Source organism: Zygosaccharomyces rouxii (assembly GCF_000026365.1).
Source record: "Zygosaccharomyces rouxii strain CBS732 chromosome G complete sequence".
Lineage (NCBI taxonomy): Eukaryota > Fungi > Ascomycota > Saccharomycetes > Saccharomycetales > Saccharomycetaceae > Zygosaccharomyces > Zygosaccharomyces rouxii.
The window spans coordinates 1,227,761-1,242,720 of record NC_012996.1 but is presented as its reverse complement, the minus strand read 5'-3'; the positions used below and the strand labels follow the sequence as shown (position 1 = coordinate 1,242,720).

General features: G+C 38.5%; 5 protein-coding genes across 5 annotated transcripts; 3 read left to right on the top strand and 2 right to left on the bottom strand.

The window, feature by feature from the left end:
* Window positions 1-474: 474 nt before the first annotated feature.
* MRPL49 (mitochondrial 54S ribosomal protein bL21m) lies at window positions 475-963 on the top strand (the record flags this gene model as incomplete). Its single annotated transcript, XM_002498601.1, has 1 exon — window positions 475-963. One exon carries the CDS (start codon window positions 475-477, stop codon window positions 961-963), a length of 489 nt encoding a protein of 162 aa, XP_002498646.1.
* A 175-nt stretch (window positions 964-1,138) lies between these two features.
* Window positions 1,139-5,602, top strand: BCK1 (mitogen-activated protein kinase kinase kinase BCK1; the record flags this gene model as incomplete). The annotated part of the gene is made up of 1 exon (XM_002498600.1): window positions 1,139-5,602. One exon carries the CDS (start codon window positions 1,139-1,141, stop codon window positions 5,600-5,602), a length of 4,464 nt encoding a protein of 1,487 aa, XP_002498645.1.
* Window positions 5,603-5,763: 161 nt separating this feature from the next.
* Window positions 5,764-8,397, bottom strand: KHA1 (Kha1p; the record flags this gene model as incomplete). The annotated part of the gene is made up of 1 exon (XM_002498599.1): window positions 5,764-8,397. One exon carries the CDS (start codon window positions 8,395-8,397, stop codon window positions 5,764-5,766), a length of 2,634 nt encoding a protein of 877 aa, XP_002498644.1.
* Window positions 8,398-8,736: 339 nt separating this feature from the next.
* On the bottom strand, window positions 8,737-10,713 carry TOK1 (Tok1p; the record flags this gene model as incomplete). Its single annotated transcript, XM_002498598.1, has 1 exon — window positions 8,737-10,713. One exon carries the CDS (start codon window positions 10,711-10,713, stop codon window positions 8,737-8,739), a length of 1,977 nt encoding a protein of 658 aa, XP_002498643.1.
* A 716-nt stretch (window positions 10,714-11,429) lies between these two features.
* SRS2 (DNA helicase SRS2) lies at window positions 11,430-14,915 on the top strand (the record flags this gene model as incomplete). The annotated part of the gene is made up of 1 exon (XM_002498597.1): window positions 11,430-14,915. The coding sequence occupies one exon, from the start codon at window positions 11,430-11,432 to the stop codon at window positions 14,913-14,915; it is 3,486 nt and encodes a 1,161-aa protein (XP_002498642.1).
* Between the last annotated feature and the right edge of the window lie 45 nt (window positions 14,916-14,960).

Genomic DNA, 14,960 nt, shown 5'->3' with positions numbered 1-14,960 from the left:
AAAAAAGTATGAAAAGTACCGAATATGAACTAGAAATTCATTAGAAAAGAAAGAGAGAATGAATATTAACAAAAGTTTGGCATTTTCTAAGCTTTTAGTTATTTTAATCGAGTATAGTTCAAATATATACCTGTGATATTTTGTATGATTTTTTAAAAGTAAATGTGTCATTATATGAAACTAAAATTCTGAAGTAAACGAAGGAAAATTAAGAAAAGTTGGATAGGATGGTCGAAAAGCAATAAGGTGCCTTCTATCAGCGGTAAAATATTCGTATAATTTCATCTCAACTCGTCTTCTATCCTGTCGTTAATAGTGATCATGGGTTTTTTTCAACTACTCGAAAAAAAAAAGATTAGATGTTCTCAAATCTTGAAGAATAAGAGAAGACCGAGGAAAAGTTCCGCTGAAAGGTGTTTGTATAAAAGTTTGAAGGTCCTTCATTGAACTTATCCAATTCTTCAAGCCGTCATTATGTTTTCCAGACTTTTTCCCCGCTTATCAACCCCTCTACGAGGCTCACAACAGAGTTTAAGAAGTTTCCATTACTGCACGCCTTTATTTCAAAAAAATACTAGTTCTGTCACCTCTACCGCTTCAAATACCGTTGATATAACCCCATTAAAGTATTCAAATGAATTATATGCCGTCTTCAGAATCCACAATCGACCTTATTTGGTTACATTAGGTGATAAAGTTGTATTACCATTCAAATTAAAGCAAGCAGATGTAGGGGATATATTAAATCTAAATGACGTTACAACGATTGGATCTCGTAATTATCAATTGATTGATAATCCTATTGATACTAAGTTGTTCACCTTAAAGGCAACAGTACTAGAAAAGACAAAGAGAGCATTCCAAATTAAAGAAGTCACAAAGAGAAGAAACAGAAGAGTGCGTCATGCCAAGAATAAGGCTGACCTCACTGTTTTAAGAATATCAGAACTAAAAGTTAACTAATGTAATTGAAATCACATTTATGTACCTTGTAAATACTTTTGTTTTTAGCATCACAATATAATACAGATCAAGAGCTCCGTGATAACACTTCGCCCTTGACATAAAACAACCACAACATCAGGAATCTAGGGAGAAGAGATTCAAGAGGGGGGACTTGTCAGATTTCTACCTATTTATGCCGTTCCTTAAGAAGATTACTGGTGGTAATAATACTCATTCCCGCTCAACATCATCATCATCTTTGAAGACATGGTCACAGGAATCACCGAGTTCAATATCGAATAAGCACACTAGTTGGCTTCCGCCAGTATCAGGTAAGAAAAGAGGCCCTGGTGACCACAGACCACTGAATTCGAGTAATAGAAGTTCCTACGGACATTTTGACGGCGGATCCATATTCGGTAGATCATCTGCAGAATATGATGATCAACTTGGTGGTGGATCAGAAGAATCTGAAGATACTTCACCATACCTTTGGGCAGCTGGTGCAAGCACAGCTCCATGGAGTGAAGAAGATGTTTCAGATGCAAGAAAAGTATCAGATGGTAGTACAAATAGTTTATCATTTGATAAACTGATTCTTTCCTGGGATCCAACAGACCCTGAAGAATGGACCCCGCAAAGAGTTACTTCATGGCTAAAATTTCACGATTTCCCAGAATCTTGGGTCAATCTATTTAGAAAATATCAATTATCAGGCCAAAGGTTCATCAGGTTATTAGCATATGACAATTTTGTCATTTATGAAAAGTACTTACCTCAAACTAAAAATGCATCCTTTAGTAAGTTCCAATATCTGTTGAAAAGAACTATGAAGAAGAATGTGATCAACAATCACATTAGACAAAAGAGTGCGGATAAGGCTAAAGATACTAGATCATCAAGTGAATTTTTGAAATCCAAATATAAAACAAATAAATCCCAAGAAGATATTGGCAGCTTAAGATCTGCATCTGAATCTGCTCTTTCACCAACTAAATCAGGTCCATCCCCCAAGATTACGGAGGATACCGGTAAAAATATCAATCAAGATAAACATGAGAAAAATGGTGGTAGTAGTAGCACATGTATTACTTCACCATCCAAGGCTCATCAAAAGACAAAAAGTACTGGTGCATTATACAGAAGAAGCTTCATATCGATGAGAGGCGGTTCTTCTGGAGAAAGCGGCTCATCCTCATCAACAATCAAACCACCTTCCAGCATACGACTAAACATCCCAACTGCAGCTCATTCTGCTACTGAATCTAAGACCGATTCTGCTAAATCAATTTCACCAATTTCTCCATCCTACCCGGGGATTTTTAAACGTCATCAAAAGAGTAGTTCTTCCGAATCCTCACTACTTAACACACTATTTGGATCTGCATATGGCAATGCAACTGCGGAAGATCATCCTGACAAGGGCACACATTTACAAGGCCGTAATTTGTCAAATGAAAGTCTACCCAAATCTAAAATACATTTGCATGAGACTAATTCATCATCACCTCTAAAACAATCACCGGTAGTCTCAGAGGAAAAGAATACTCTGTGGTCTAAATGGAAGAGAAAAAGTCAAATCGGTGCTACGGGAATTAATTCTCCCCAGAATTCAGTACATCACTCTGCTAAACACTCTTCAACAGATTCACCTATTTCCACCAGACCAGATAATAACTCTACGGCTCATACTTCGATAATTACGTCAGAACAACCTAAAACATCGTTATTAAATGTTACCAACAGGGAAGAAGAGCAGCAGCAGCAGCAGCAGCAGCAGCATAGATATAAAGATAATGAAAAGAGGAATGATATTTTCAGCCCTTCGAGTTATTTGCTCGATAAGAAATATTACCCATTAAGGAGTAAAGAAGGTATGGACGACACTTATATTTTAATCACTAGGGACAACAGATCATTTATGCCTCTTAATTTATCAATGATATCCAATTTGGAAGATTTTAAAGATTCTGTCACTCTACTATTAGGAATTGATCATAAGGACATAACTATCCATATGACCGACTTTGGTTGTGAAATTGGATCTTCATTACCCGATGACATGTTAGAGACTTTAAGATCAAGTCTTTTTCTTAATACCGCGGGTAAACTTTTCATTAAAGATCAATCAAGGAAACCTGAAAAAGGTTTAACGCCAGCTGTACCCCATGGGTTGGAACGTCCAGCTTCCGTGAAACCTAAAAGCTCTTTCAAATCAGTAGGAAGTAACATTACAACCTCGACAGATGACATTTCTATTGTCACTTCTTCTTCAGATATTTCAGTGCATGACGGTCAGAACTTGGAGTCAACGAGAAGATACCCTCAGACACCAAATGCATACTATGAAGTGGGATTTGTTAGTGGGGCACCAAATGGGAGTCATGATACCAAGAGTTCTAACAGCGAGGAAATAAATTATTTCAATCTTAAGAATCGTCCAGCTAATCCTCCGCCAAAGACAAAAAATCAAATCCCTAGCTCATCATCATTTTCCAACAAAGTCCCCAATTTATCGGAGAAGGAGAGAAAAGGTACATTCCACATCCTGCGTAAAGATTTTGGTAATGAAATTGATTTCAACAAGCGAAGAGAATCGCCGTATGTCCAACCAGAATTAGCTCCAAAGCGAGAAGCCCCCAAACCACCAACAGGAGGATCTCCTCAAAGGTCACTTTCAGTCTCCAGTCAGGTTTCTGGTTCACATTTGAGGAAGGATAACTCTAAAGTGCCACATGGCAAAAAGGCTAGACCACCACCATCACCAGCATCAAGTTCATTGGAAGAAACAAGCCCCTCAGACAGTCTCGTTAATTCCTATACTCCAGGTTCTAGTCACGTATTGGTACCACAACCTTACAAAGGAGCAAATGAATCGCCAAGAAGAATAAGATCTGAAGACGACCAACCTGCAACTTCCGTGTCTTCTTCATTTATAGCTAGGCAAAGAATGGCACGCTCTGATTCAATCGCGTCAACTGCTAGCTCATCCCATTATAGTGCCTCACCGTTACTCAAGCGTGGCAGCTCCAAGAGAATTGTATCTTCAGCTTCTGCCGCTGATGTCTTTGAAGAAAATGATGTCACTTTTGCTGGCGCTCCTGAATTATCTGATTCGGATGCCAGTAGTGATGAGAGCAGTTCTTCTGACACAATTATCTGGTCAAACGGTAAGCAACAGAACTCAGATAATTCTCAAAAGACAGCAGTGAATAGTCAAAACTCTTTGGTTAAAAGCACAAGGTCTGGTTCTTCAGAAGCTATAGATAGCCTACCAAACAATGGATTGGAAAGAAAAATGACACTGAGACCTTCTCCCGAAGTCGTTTATCAAAACTTGGAGAAATTCTTCCCCAGAGCTAATTTAGATAAACCAGTTCTTGAAGGTGTAACACCTCCAGCCTCACCTAGAAGTGATGATAATTATTATCCCTCTACCAACTTTGCGGAGTTCAAGCCTAAAGTTTCCCATAATAAAATAGAGAGTCAAAGTCTCCAGGTTGCCCCAAGTTCCAATGTTGAGCCACCTCAAAAGCCAAAGGCTTCCAAGTTTCCCAAAAGGGCCAGAACCATTAGAACTATTGCTCATGAGGCCAGTGAAAAGAGAAAACAGTCTATGAAGCTGAAAAGACAGAACACTAAAATGTGGGGTACCAGAACGGTTGAAGTTACTGATAAACGACTGGTTTCAATTAACAAATCCAAGAATTCTAAGGGCGAATACAAAGAATTTGCATGGATCAAGGGTGAAATGATTGGTAAAGGATCATTTGGTGCAGTGTTTCTGTGTTTAAACGTAACGACCGGTGAAATGATGGCGGTAAAACAGGTTGAAGTTCCCAGATACGGCTCTCAGAACGAAGCTATTATATCTACCGTAGAGGCTCTTAGAGCTGAAGTTTCTACACTTAAGGATCTGGACCATTTGAACATCGTACAATATCTGGGTTTCGAAGTCAAGGATAGCATTTACAGCCTGTTCCTCGAATATGTTGCTGGTGGTTCTGTGGGTTCGTTGATTAGAATGTACGGAAAATTTGATGAAAAGTTAATTAAACATCTGACAATCCAGGTCCTAAGAGGTTTATCTTACTTGCATTCGCGTGGTATCTTACACAGGGACATGAAAGCTGATAATTTGCTTCTGGACCAAGATGGTGTTTGCAAAATTAGTGATTTTGGTATTTCTAGAAAGTCTAAGGATATTTATTCTAATTCAGAAATGACTATGAGAGGTACAGTCTTTTGGATGGCTCCTGAGATGGTTGATACTAAGCAAGGTTACAGCGCTAAAGTCGATATTTGGTCCCTTGGCTGTGTTGTTTTAGAAATGTTCGCCGGCAAAAGGCCATGGTCCAACCTTGAAGTGGTTGCAGCCATGTTTAAGATTGGTAAGTCAAAATCTGCTCCTCCCATTCCAGATGACACGCTTCCACTGATCTCCCAAAGTGGCAGAGACTTTTTAGATCAGTGCTTCAAGATTGATCCTGAAGAGAGACCCACAGCTGATAAGCTTCTTTCTCATCAATTTTTGAAAGTTAGCTCGAAGTATGATTTTAAATCAACTAAATTAGCAGAATTTATCAAATCCAATGACAAGTTGAACTCTACCAAGTTGCGCGTTGGATCGCACGATAAGGTCCAATTAAAAGGTTGAATTCATCTACAGCACGAATACCGTTGTAATATAATTACAATTTCAAATTGCTTTCCAAAGTTTAGTAATACATTAATTAATTAATAAGTTAATTTACGCCTGTTGTTATAACTATTTTCACAAGCTCCGTAATCGTCACTCAATTTCTATAAAAAAAATCCTTAGGAGCAATGATGATGAGCTACAAGAACATTGAATTGGTTATTAGAACCTCTTAAAATTGCAGTTCTCACCTCATCACTGAAAGGAACGTCTCCAAAGAAATAATTTTCAGCCACAATAAAAGTAGCTTCATCTAAGCTATTTAATTCGTCTTCATTCAATCCTTTCTGTAAAACCGCATCGACAAAAAATGCTTGTGAGGAATCTTGCTGTACTTTTTGATCAACAGACACATTGATGACTTGAAAAGAAGATCTGACCCATTCTTGATCCGTTAATGCTGCAAAGAGATGTTCCCCAAAATGAGCATTTGAATCATTAACAAAAATGGTTGCTCGAGAGTCATCTCCATTTCTATAGTTTCTATGGCAAATCACTAAAAATAAATGAAGTGCTAAGAAATCCGAAGATGCTAAATTGGGACTTGGCAATAGTAGATAAAAGCTTTTCTTCTTAAAACTATCCGTGTTTAATCTGTCTAGAGAATTGGAAATCAGTAACGCAAAATTTGAATTCAGCGAATATGCCATTGTCTGGAAGAAATTCGATGGCAACTCATTTAATCCTACTATATGCGAATAGATGTGCTCAAAAGTTTGATAAAATTGCCTCCTCAACATATGACCCGCATTGATTTCATGGGAAGCACCTTTCAGGGAAAGTAGTACCAAATCAGTCCCTTTCAAATCCAAAGATGAAATATTGGTAGCTTTTTCTCTAACCGTTGAGAAAAGAACCTCACCAGAAAATGGAATTTTACTCAGGCGGCAGAAGATATCCAAAATTTGTAAAATAGAATCAGTGTTTGCAGTAACATGTATGTCGTCATTGTACATTGAAGAAGATTGTAACAAATCCGCAGTTCTCTCTGTAAGTAGCCTTAAATGAACTCCCTTCACTGGCATTTGGATTTCAAAACCGTATTCGCTTTCTTGTATTACTTCTGTTGCGTCTGAATCATGATGATTGGGGGTCCTGCGTGACAAAACACCAGTAAGTTTCTTCAATCTGTTGTTTGGTTTGGCAGATGGTCCTACCGTTGACGTTGTAGTCTTCACGCTATCATCCTTCCATTTCTCTGAGAGGGGTTCAATAGGTACAGAACTTGTAGCTATCTTACCATTCGCCAACCGATTGATATGATCTAAAGAACAAGAAATGGTCTCAGTGGTATTAATGACATTTATAATCTCGGATATGTGGTAATTTTTTACATCTGCAAAAGAGTTTAAAAGGTCACGGGGATAACCGCCCAAAGAGCAATTTGAAAGATCCTGTAAATTTCCTTCATCACCTAGATCCTTCTTCTTGAGACGCATCTGTAATTCATTCCTATACGATTCAGGATAGGCAAATAGAGTCAATGGAGTAGTGATAAATGTTGAAACCAATGCCATCAAAATGAACATACCAAAAACTTTTTTATCTATGATCCCAGCGTTTAAACCCACAGTTAAAACGACAATTTCCACAATACCTTTACAGGACATCAGAATACCTACCGCTAGAGATTCTCTGAAGTATAAACCAAACATTTGTGAAAGAAGGGAACCAGAAAGAATCTTAGAGCCAATCGCAATACCAATACTTGCAAATATGTATGCCCAGTCTTTTCCTTGATTCAGTAAAGTAAGGTCCGCATGCAGACCTGCAACTGCAAAATATATTGGAATCAAAACAATATTGGGAATATCTTCCATTCTTTCAGCCAGTTTTACGACGTAGTTATTTTCTCTAGGTACAACTAATCCAGCAATAAAAGCTCCAAAGATTGGATGTACTCCAATGATATCTGTGAAATAAGCAGATACAAACATGATGAAGAGAATGCACATAGTGGCTAAAGGTGACGGTTTGCTTCTATCTAATTCATGTGTCTTTATCAATGCCCATTTCAAAAAATATTTCAAAGGATATGCATAAAGAAGAAACCAACCAAATGTACAAAGGAGGATGTAGACCGTGTTTACAGGATCACTAGATGAACTGGAGAGAATCACACTTAGCGCCAACAAAATCCAACCCATGATATCGTTGATGATTCCAGCACCAAGCACAATAATTCCAGCTCTATCCTTGATGAGACGTAGCTCGTTCAAAATACGGCAAAGCACAGGAAAAGCTGTCACGGATATGGAAGTTGCAATAAAGCACATAAATACACTGAATTTAACATGCTTGGAGTCTTCGTTATTCTTAGCATAACTGTTGTATAGTGGTAATGAAAAAAGACACCCGAACCCAAACGGTACCGCCAGTGTAATCAGTCCAATAGAGAGTGCAATTTTTAAATGTTTCTTGATGAATTCCTTATCGACTTCTAACCCTAAGAAGAACATGAACAATATGATCCCTAGATTAGCCGTCAAATTTAAACCAGGAATAGAACTCTCAGGGAAAACTGTATTCATATAGTTAGGGATTTGACCAAATACAGTGGGTCCCAAAATGATTCCTGCTATAACTTCCGAAATAACCTTGGGCTGTCGTATCTTAGCAAATGGAATATGAAGCAAATTGCACGTTGCCAATATGAGACATGTTTGGAATAGAAATAGTGTCAGTGGTGAACTCGAATTATAGACAAACGGATTAGCACCAGAGATTACGCCTCCAAGATTTGATGAACCCATCTATGGAGACAGTAGTTTCTTGGCTGAGGGGTAAGAGCTAAAAAGGATAACTTGTTAGCTGTTGAAGAGCCGTAATGGTCCTTATATATCCTCGTTAGTATTTTGAGCTTTTCTTGTTTACTGGGTGTCCTTTAAGATCGATCACAATGTTAAATAAAGCAATTGCGGACTTTCATTTAGCGTAAATCGTTTAAAAGTAAAAATACAAAACATTATAAATTTGAATTATATTGACCATTGTTAAGCCCTTTCTCCAATCTTTTTAATTTTAATACCACCATTAAATGCTCGAATGTATACATAAAAGGGATTCGATCAAATACGCAGATTTAACAAATCCTATATTGATGAAGCCCTTCTTCTTGAACGGAGACTTTTTGAATCTCTAGGAATAGGCGATAAATTCGATACGTTGGGTATGCTGTAATCTGGAGGACTTTCCAATGAATTATGAAGCAATTCTTCCAAAAACGATTCCATTTTGGCAAAAATTTTGGCAACGGCAAAATTAGGTTCGTTCAAGGGGAATCTAAGAGGACTATCATCACTGAGCCAGAATCGCGAATCAGTCACTCTTTTTACATTCTCCGGAGTAGCATAGAGTTGTAAAAGTTTATTCCATTGTTTGTAGTTTAAATTGTAATCCTTATTCTTTCTTGAAATGCTACGGAATTTTCTCATGGCTTGTGTTAACATCGGCAGTTTCTCCAATTTCGAGCGGAAAGAATACAGTGATGGATGAGATGTCCGTTCAGACACATGAAAACTTTCCCAACCGCTATCAGATGGCGAATCTTCTAATTTGGACATTAGCGTACCTCTATCAAACACGTCAGTATCATCAAAATCATCACCTTCTTGCGAATCATCGTTATCATCATCATCATCATCTTGTGAATCGTCATTATTGCCAACGTTATAGTATTCATTATCACCTCGATTGTTTCTGGAAGCATCAGATGTAGTAAAAATTTTATTCAGAGCTCTATTCTCTAGAGAGACAAATGGGCTAAATCCACGAAAAAGATTAAGCTTTTTAGAAATTGTTAAATCAGCGGATTTAGCAAGATCGAATAAAGACTCACCCACAGTTGATAAGATAGCACTCATTAGAGGAACTGCTGCCAATGACCAACATACGAAAAATGCTCTACCTGCACCTGTCTTGGGGGCAAAATCACCATATCCAATTGTGATTAAACACAGGAAACAAAAATACATTGCATTAAAATAAGACCAATTCTCAGCAAATTTAAACACAAGGGCTCCTAGATTCCAAAATGCCACATATACCAACATCGTTGCAATTATAGAAAAAAACGACTGTCGACGTTTGGCTCTGCGACGTATATTCATCATAACATCGTAAGCTTCTCTTCTAGTCAATTTTGTATCGTGTTTCCGTATATTATCCAAAGTCGCTAACCTCGAAACTTCCACCCAATGGACAAAAAAAGTGCTACCTGCAGATTCTTGTATGATGCTTCTTGTCATGGCTAAGATGAGACCCAAAGTAACGACACCAAGGAATGAAAAAACCATGATAAGAATCTTGGTAGCCACATCGTTGGGGGTAATATCACCAAGACCCACGGTTAAGACGGATACAGTAGAGAAATAAAGTGCAGATCCAAATGTAACATGTAAAATTCTGGAAAACATTCCTCCACCCCAAATTAACAAGATCGAAAAAAATAAAGTGAAAAGCATTAAAGTTCTTTCATTCTTCATTAAATTGAATTTTGGTGGATACTTACCCAAACAAAACCCAATGAAATGAACTAATAAGGTGAAAGTGCAGCCGTAATACAGAACAGTTGTCGCAACGGCATACCAAAATCCAATGGTCTTATGTCTACCATTTCCGGTGTCCCTTGCTGCAAAAACACACACATCCACCAAAAGCATCGTAGCAGCTATCGACCATCCAAATATGTTTATAATCTGTGATTTCTTATAGCTTAATCGACCGATAAAGTGTAGAACTAGAACAAAGTTTGATAAGAATCCAACAATTAAGGATAAAATGTTCACCACAAAAACGGCGGGAGGTCCATAGTCGATGCGGTCTAAGTCTGGACCGTAATATCTCCATTTCTCCACGAGACATGCAACCGAAATGGTATTAGCTATGGGTCCCATACACGCCGTTATAATGGGAAAATAACATGAAACCACAAACCACCATATGAATGCCTTAGATCCGAGATTTTCATTAATCAAACCCACCCTCTCATTATTATACCCTAGGAACTCTTCAAGAGCAAAATTATCAGTGTCATTCTGCCAGATTTTCTCTTTAGTTCGATTCTTCATGCTGGCACACTAGTTACCATACTTAAACTCTTTTCTTGGCAAGCCAATATCCTTTCCTTTTCACCAAATTATCAGAATATCTTTTCCCATCTCCCATTCCCTGATCTCTTGGCAAAACAAAGGCACCGAATTCGAAGTTTATCTGTCGTTTCCCGTGATGCTCCTAGAAGAACCAATGCTCTTGCAAGAGCCAATTCAGACTAGATCACAGCTCATGCTCCTCTAAAACCATATTACCACAGATCAGCATGCCTCTTCATATCATTCAAAACATACGTTTAAATGTTGCATTGCCGCCAACCTGAACATGTGGCACAATGCCTACAGTTGTGGGGAAACGAAGGGGATATGGTCCCTACATCACAGTCAGTATCATAACAGCGAACTATCACAACCAATGCGCTTCCATTGTAACTTATTTGTCTATTGCTTCCTTCCGGTGGCAGAGCACGTAAAGTGCATTATAAAGTTGATAGTTTACCAATCTCCTTGTCGGTTTTATATACTTCGATATGTGACACTCTGTACGAGTATCGCGCTTTCAAGAGGTTGGCGTTTTGATCATTAACAAAGAACCAAAATACAGATTCACGATTTTAATTCGGGAATATTTGAGAATTAAGAGCCTTTTTGGTGGCCTTTGAGCATTGGGAGTTGAATCTGAGTTGCTGGTTTGACCACCACCACTTCTTCCCCATTTCAGTTTCGCTCTGACTATGGCTGATAATGCCGTTTTGGAACAGATCTTCTCATCGCTTAATCTACAACAACAGGTAGCAGCTAAATATGATCCTGATCTGGCTGTACAAGTGATTGCAGGACCGGGAACTGGTAAGACGAAAGTTTTAACGTCTAGAGTTGCCTATCTTATGTTACATCATAAAATAAGACCTCAAGATATTATTGTGACTACTTTTACTAATAAGGCCGCAAAAGAAATGATCGATAGATTAGTTTCAATGTTAAGAGATACGAGTATAAGAGTGAGCGATCTTATGATTGGTACTTTCCATAGTGTCTGTCTCAGAATTTTGTCAAGATATGGACATAGAATTGGACTGATGAAAGACTGGAGAATTATCGATGAGAAGGAAATTGAGGTGATAGTTCACAACATGGTGGAAAAGATGCCAGATCAAATTAGGGATTATTCATTATCGCTAAGAAGAAAAGTAAATCTTTGTCTCCCGAAAAATGGTAGTGACGAATGGACTGTATCGCCCAAATTAGTGAAGAAGCAAATCGAAAGGATAAAATCGTATGCACTTTTACCTGAGGAGTATAAAGGTGACAATAATCATGATTCAGCGCTGGCGTATTTTTTTGAAAATTATCAAAACGAATTGAATAGATTAAATGCATTAGATTTTGACGACTTACTCATGTACACATTCCGTCTTTTGACGAGAGAAAAATGTTTACCACGTATACGACACGTTCTAGTTGATGAATTCCAAGATACCAATGGTATACAGATGGACCTGATGTTTTTATTCGCTAGAGGTAACCACCATTTATCTCGAGGCATTACAGTAGTCGGCGATCCAGATCAGAGCATATATGCCTTTAGAAATGCGTTGGCTTATAATTTCCAAGAAATGTTTAGAAGATGTCCCATTGAATGTTCCAGCGTAGTGCTTGTGGAGAATTATCGTTCATCTCAAAAGATCCTAGATACAAGCGAAACCCTAATTAGGCAACAGACTGAAGGACGCACAGATAGATTACCACTGCGTGCACAATATGATTGCATTTTTGCGCCGGTGTATTTAAATTTCCCAGCTTCTTTCTTGGAAGCACCTTCCATCGTTAGAGAAATGCTTTATTTGAAATCACTGCCGAACCTTTTTAGCTACGACGATTTTGCCATACTGGTGAGACAAAGACGGCAGATTAAAAAAATTGAAACGGCTTTAATTGAGCACAGAGTACCGTATAAGATCCTTAAAGGTCATGCATTTTGGGAACTAAAAGAGACTACTTCAATGATCAACCTTTTAAAATGCGTTTATTCTGAAAATGAGAAAAATGCAATGATAGCAGCATTGCAGTATCCTGCAAGAGGAATCGGACCTGCAACCGCCGAAAGACTCAGAACTATTATTGAGAGTAAAGATATTTCACCGTTCGATACATTAAAGCGTATTCGTGAAGGTAGAATCAAATTTGATATGATAGGGAAGGCTCGCTCCTCTCTCATAGATTTTGTAAATATGATTGAAGCTTGTAAGAAACTCCGAGAGGCTCCAATAGATGTGGCTCTGAAAGAGATTTTTGACAAATTATATGAATCATCGGGAATGAAACAAGAGTATTGTTATTTTGATGGTAAAAAAAAGGCAGATCGCAAACCTGATTCTGAACCCAATTATCTGAATCCAAGGCATAGAAACGTTTTGGTGCTAAGAGATTATTTTTTGGGTACGAATTCTGGAAATGAAAATGGCGGGGTAGTCACGGACTCTGTTGATAACACTGTAGTTAGTGGTAATAATGATAAAAGTGATCCAATGACCAACCTGAATTCTGTTATGGAGCACTTCCGTAATTTTTTCGTATCATTGACCATTTATTCAAACGATACCGAAGAATCTGAAGAGGCAAACGCGATAAAGAAACAAAAATACTCAGAAGGGCTAGTGACAGTATCAACCATTCACGGTGCGAAGGGTCTTGAGTGGCCAGTTGTTTTTATTCCTGGTTGTGAAGAAGGTATCATTCCTTCACTCTTCGGAGATGGAAGGTCATCTAATTTGGAGGGTGATGACGATGAAGATTCGGAGAATGAAAGTGATGAGGAGCAGAAAAGTGAGAAACCTGTCACCGATAACAATTCTACAAAGAAGAAAACGGTTGTTCCTGATGATTCGCTGAATGAAGAACGAAGAATGTTCTTTGTGGCCCAAACAAGAGCAAAACACTTGCTATATCTTTCTTCCGTTACTGATAGAGATGGTCGGGTTCCCGCTGTGCCGAGTAGATTTTTGACCAAAGAATTACTCAGTACAATGGTTGATAAGCAAAGGGCGCTTGAAAGCGTGGCTGCTATTAAGGCACTTTATGGAAACGTTGGGAAGAAATGGTTAACGTCGAATTCCACGTTTTCTCTTAAACAAGTTGTCGATGATTATACTGAATTCGTCGAAAACAGAAGAGAAAGGTTTATATGGGCAGGTTCTATAGTACGGGCCATGTACCAATGCAACATCCAAAGGAATACAACGCCAACCAATCTTACCAGTGAATTTACTACAGCTGCTGTGCAACTGAAGACTGGTCTCAATTCTCCAGAAAAAATTAAAACTGTGTCGCCAGAAAGGTATGCGCCTTCTACAGACACCCGCCCAGGTGTAGCAAGTCCTACAAAAAAACATGCTCCGATGACAAGCACACAAACTCCACCTGGATCACCGAACAAAAGGAAATCGTTTGCCCCCTCCTATATACCAAGTAGGAATGGTCCAAATGCGCTAGGTGTAAATCGTAGGCTGTTTGCCCCCAGTAATGAGAGACCTCAGTTACAGAAAGAAAAAAGCTCGCCAACCCCACTTAGCTTGCAAGGATCTTCTCAAAAAAAGTCATCTCCTACACGTAATTGGAATATGGTTTCCACTAGCAACGAAGGAGCACTACCCATGAAATCTGAAAATTCTGATCTTAAGAAAGCCGCTGATCCTGATCCTAACCATTCCAACGAGGATCTCATGGATTTTCCTGCCTCTGATGATGAACTTATGGCGATTTCTGATCTTAAATCTAAAAAAGTTAGCGATTCCGCGATGGTAGATCGTCCTGATTACGGTCTCACGGCAGTAGCTGAACCAAAACGTCCTAATATCAGGAAACCAGGGAGGAAATTGGTGGCCGCTCCTATAGACATATCTGAGAAGAGTGTGTCCACCAATATTAATGATGAGGAATCCCAACAAAAAAGCCGGTTTTTCGTCAAAGATGAATCGGAAAATACCACTGCGGCAGAGCTGTTGCATAATCCTGATGATATGATTGTGGACAATCGTCCAATTATTGCCAATGCCAAAACGTTGGCAGATGCAGTCCGAGAAACGTCTGCGGGGAGTCAAAAAGGGAGAAATAAAGTTAAGAAAGAGCCTACCCCCAGTCAATATGATATTTTTTCTCAGTTAAACAATGCAAAGAAGAAGGCTAAGATGAACGATGGAGAAATTATTGTTATTGATTGAAACTCAAATGATAGGGAAGCTGCTAAAAAAAACAAAAAATTGGAA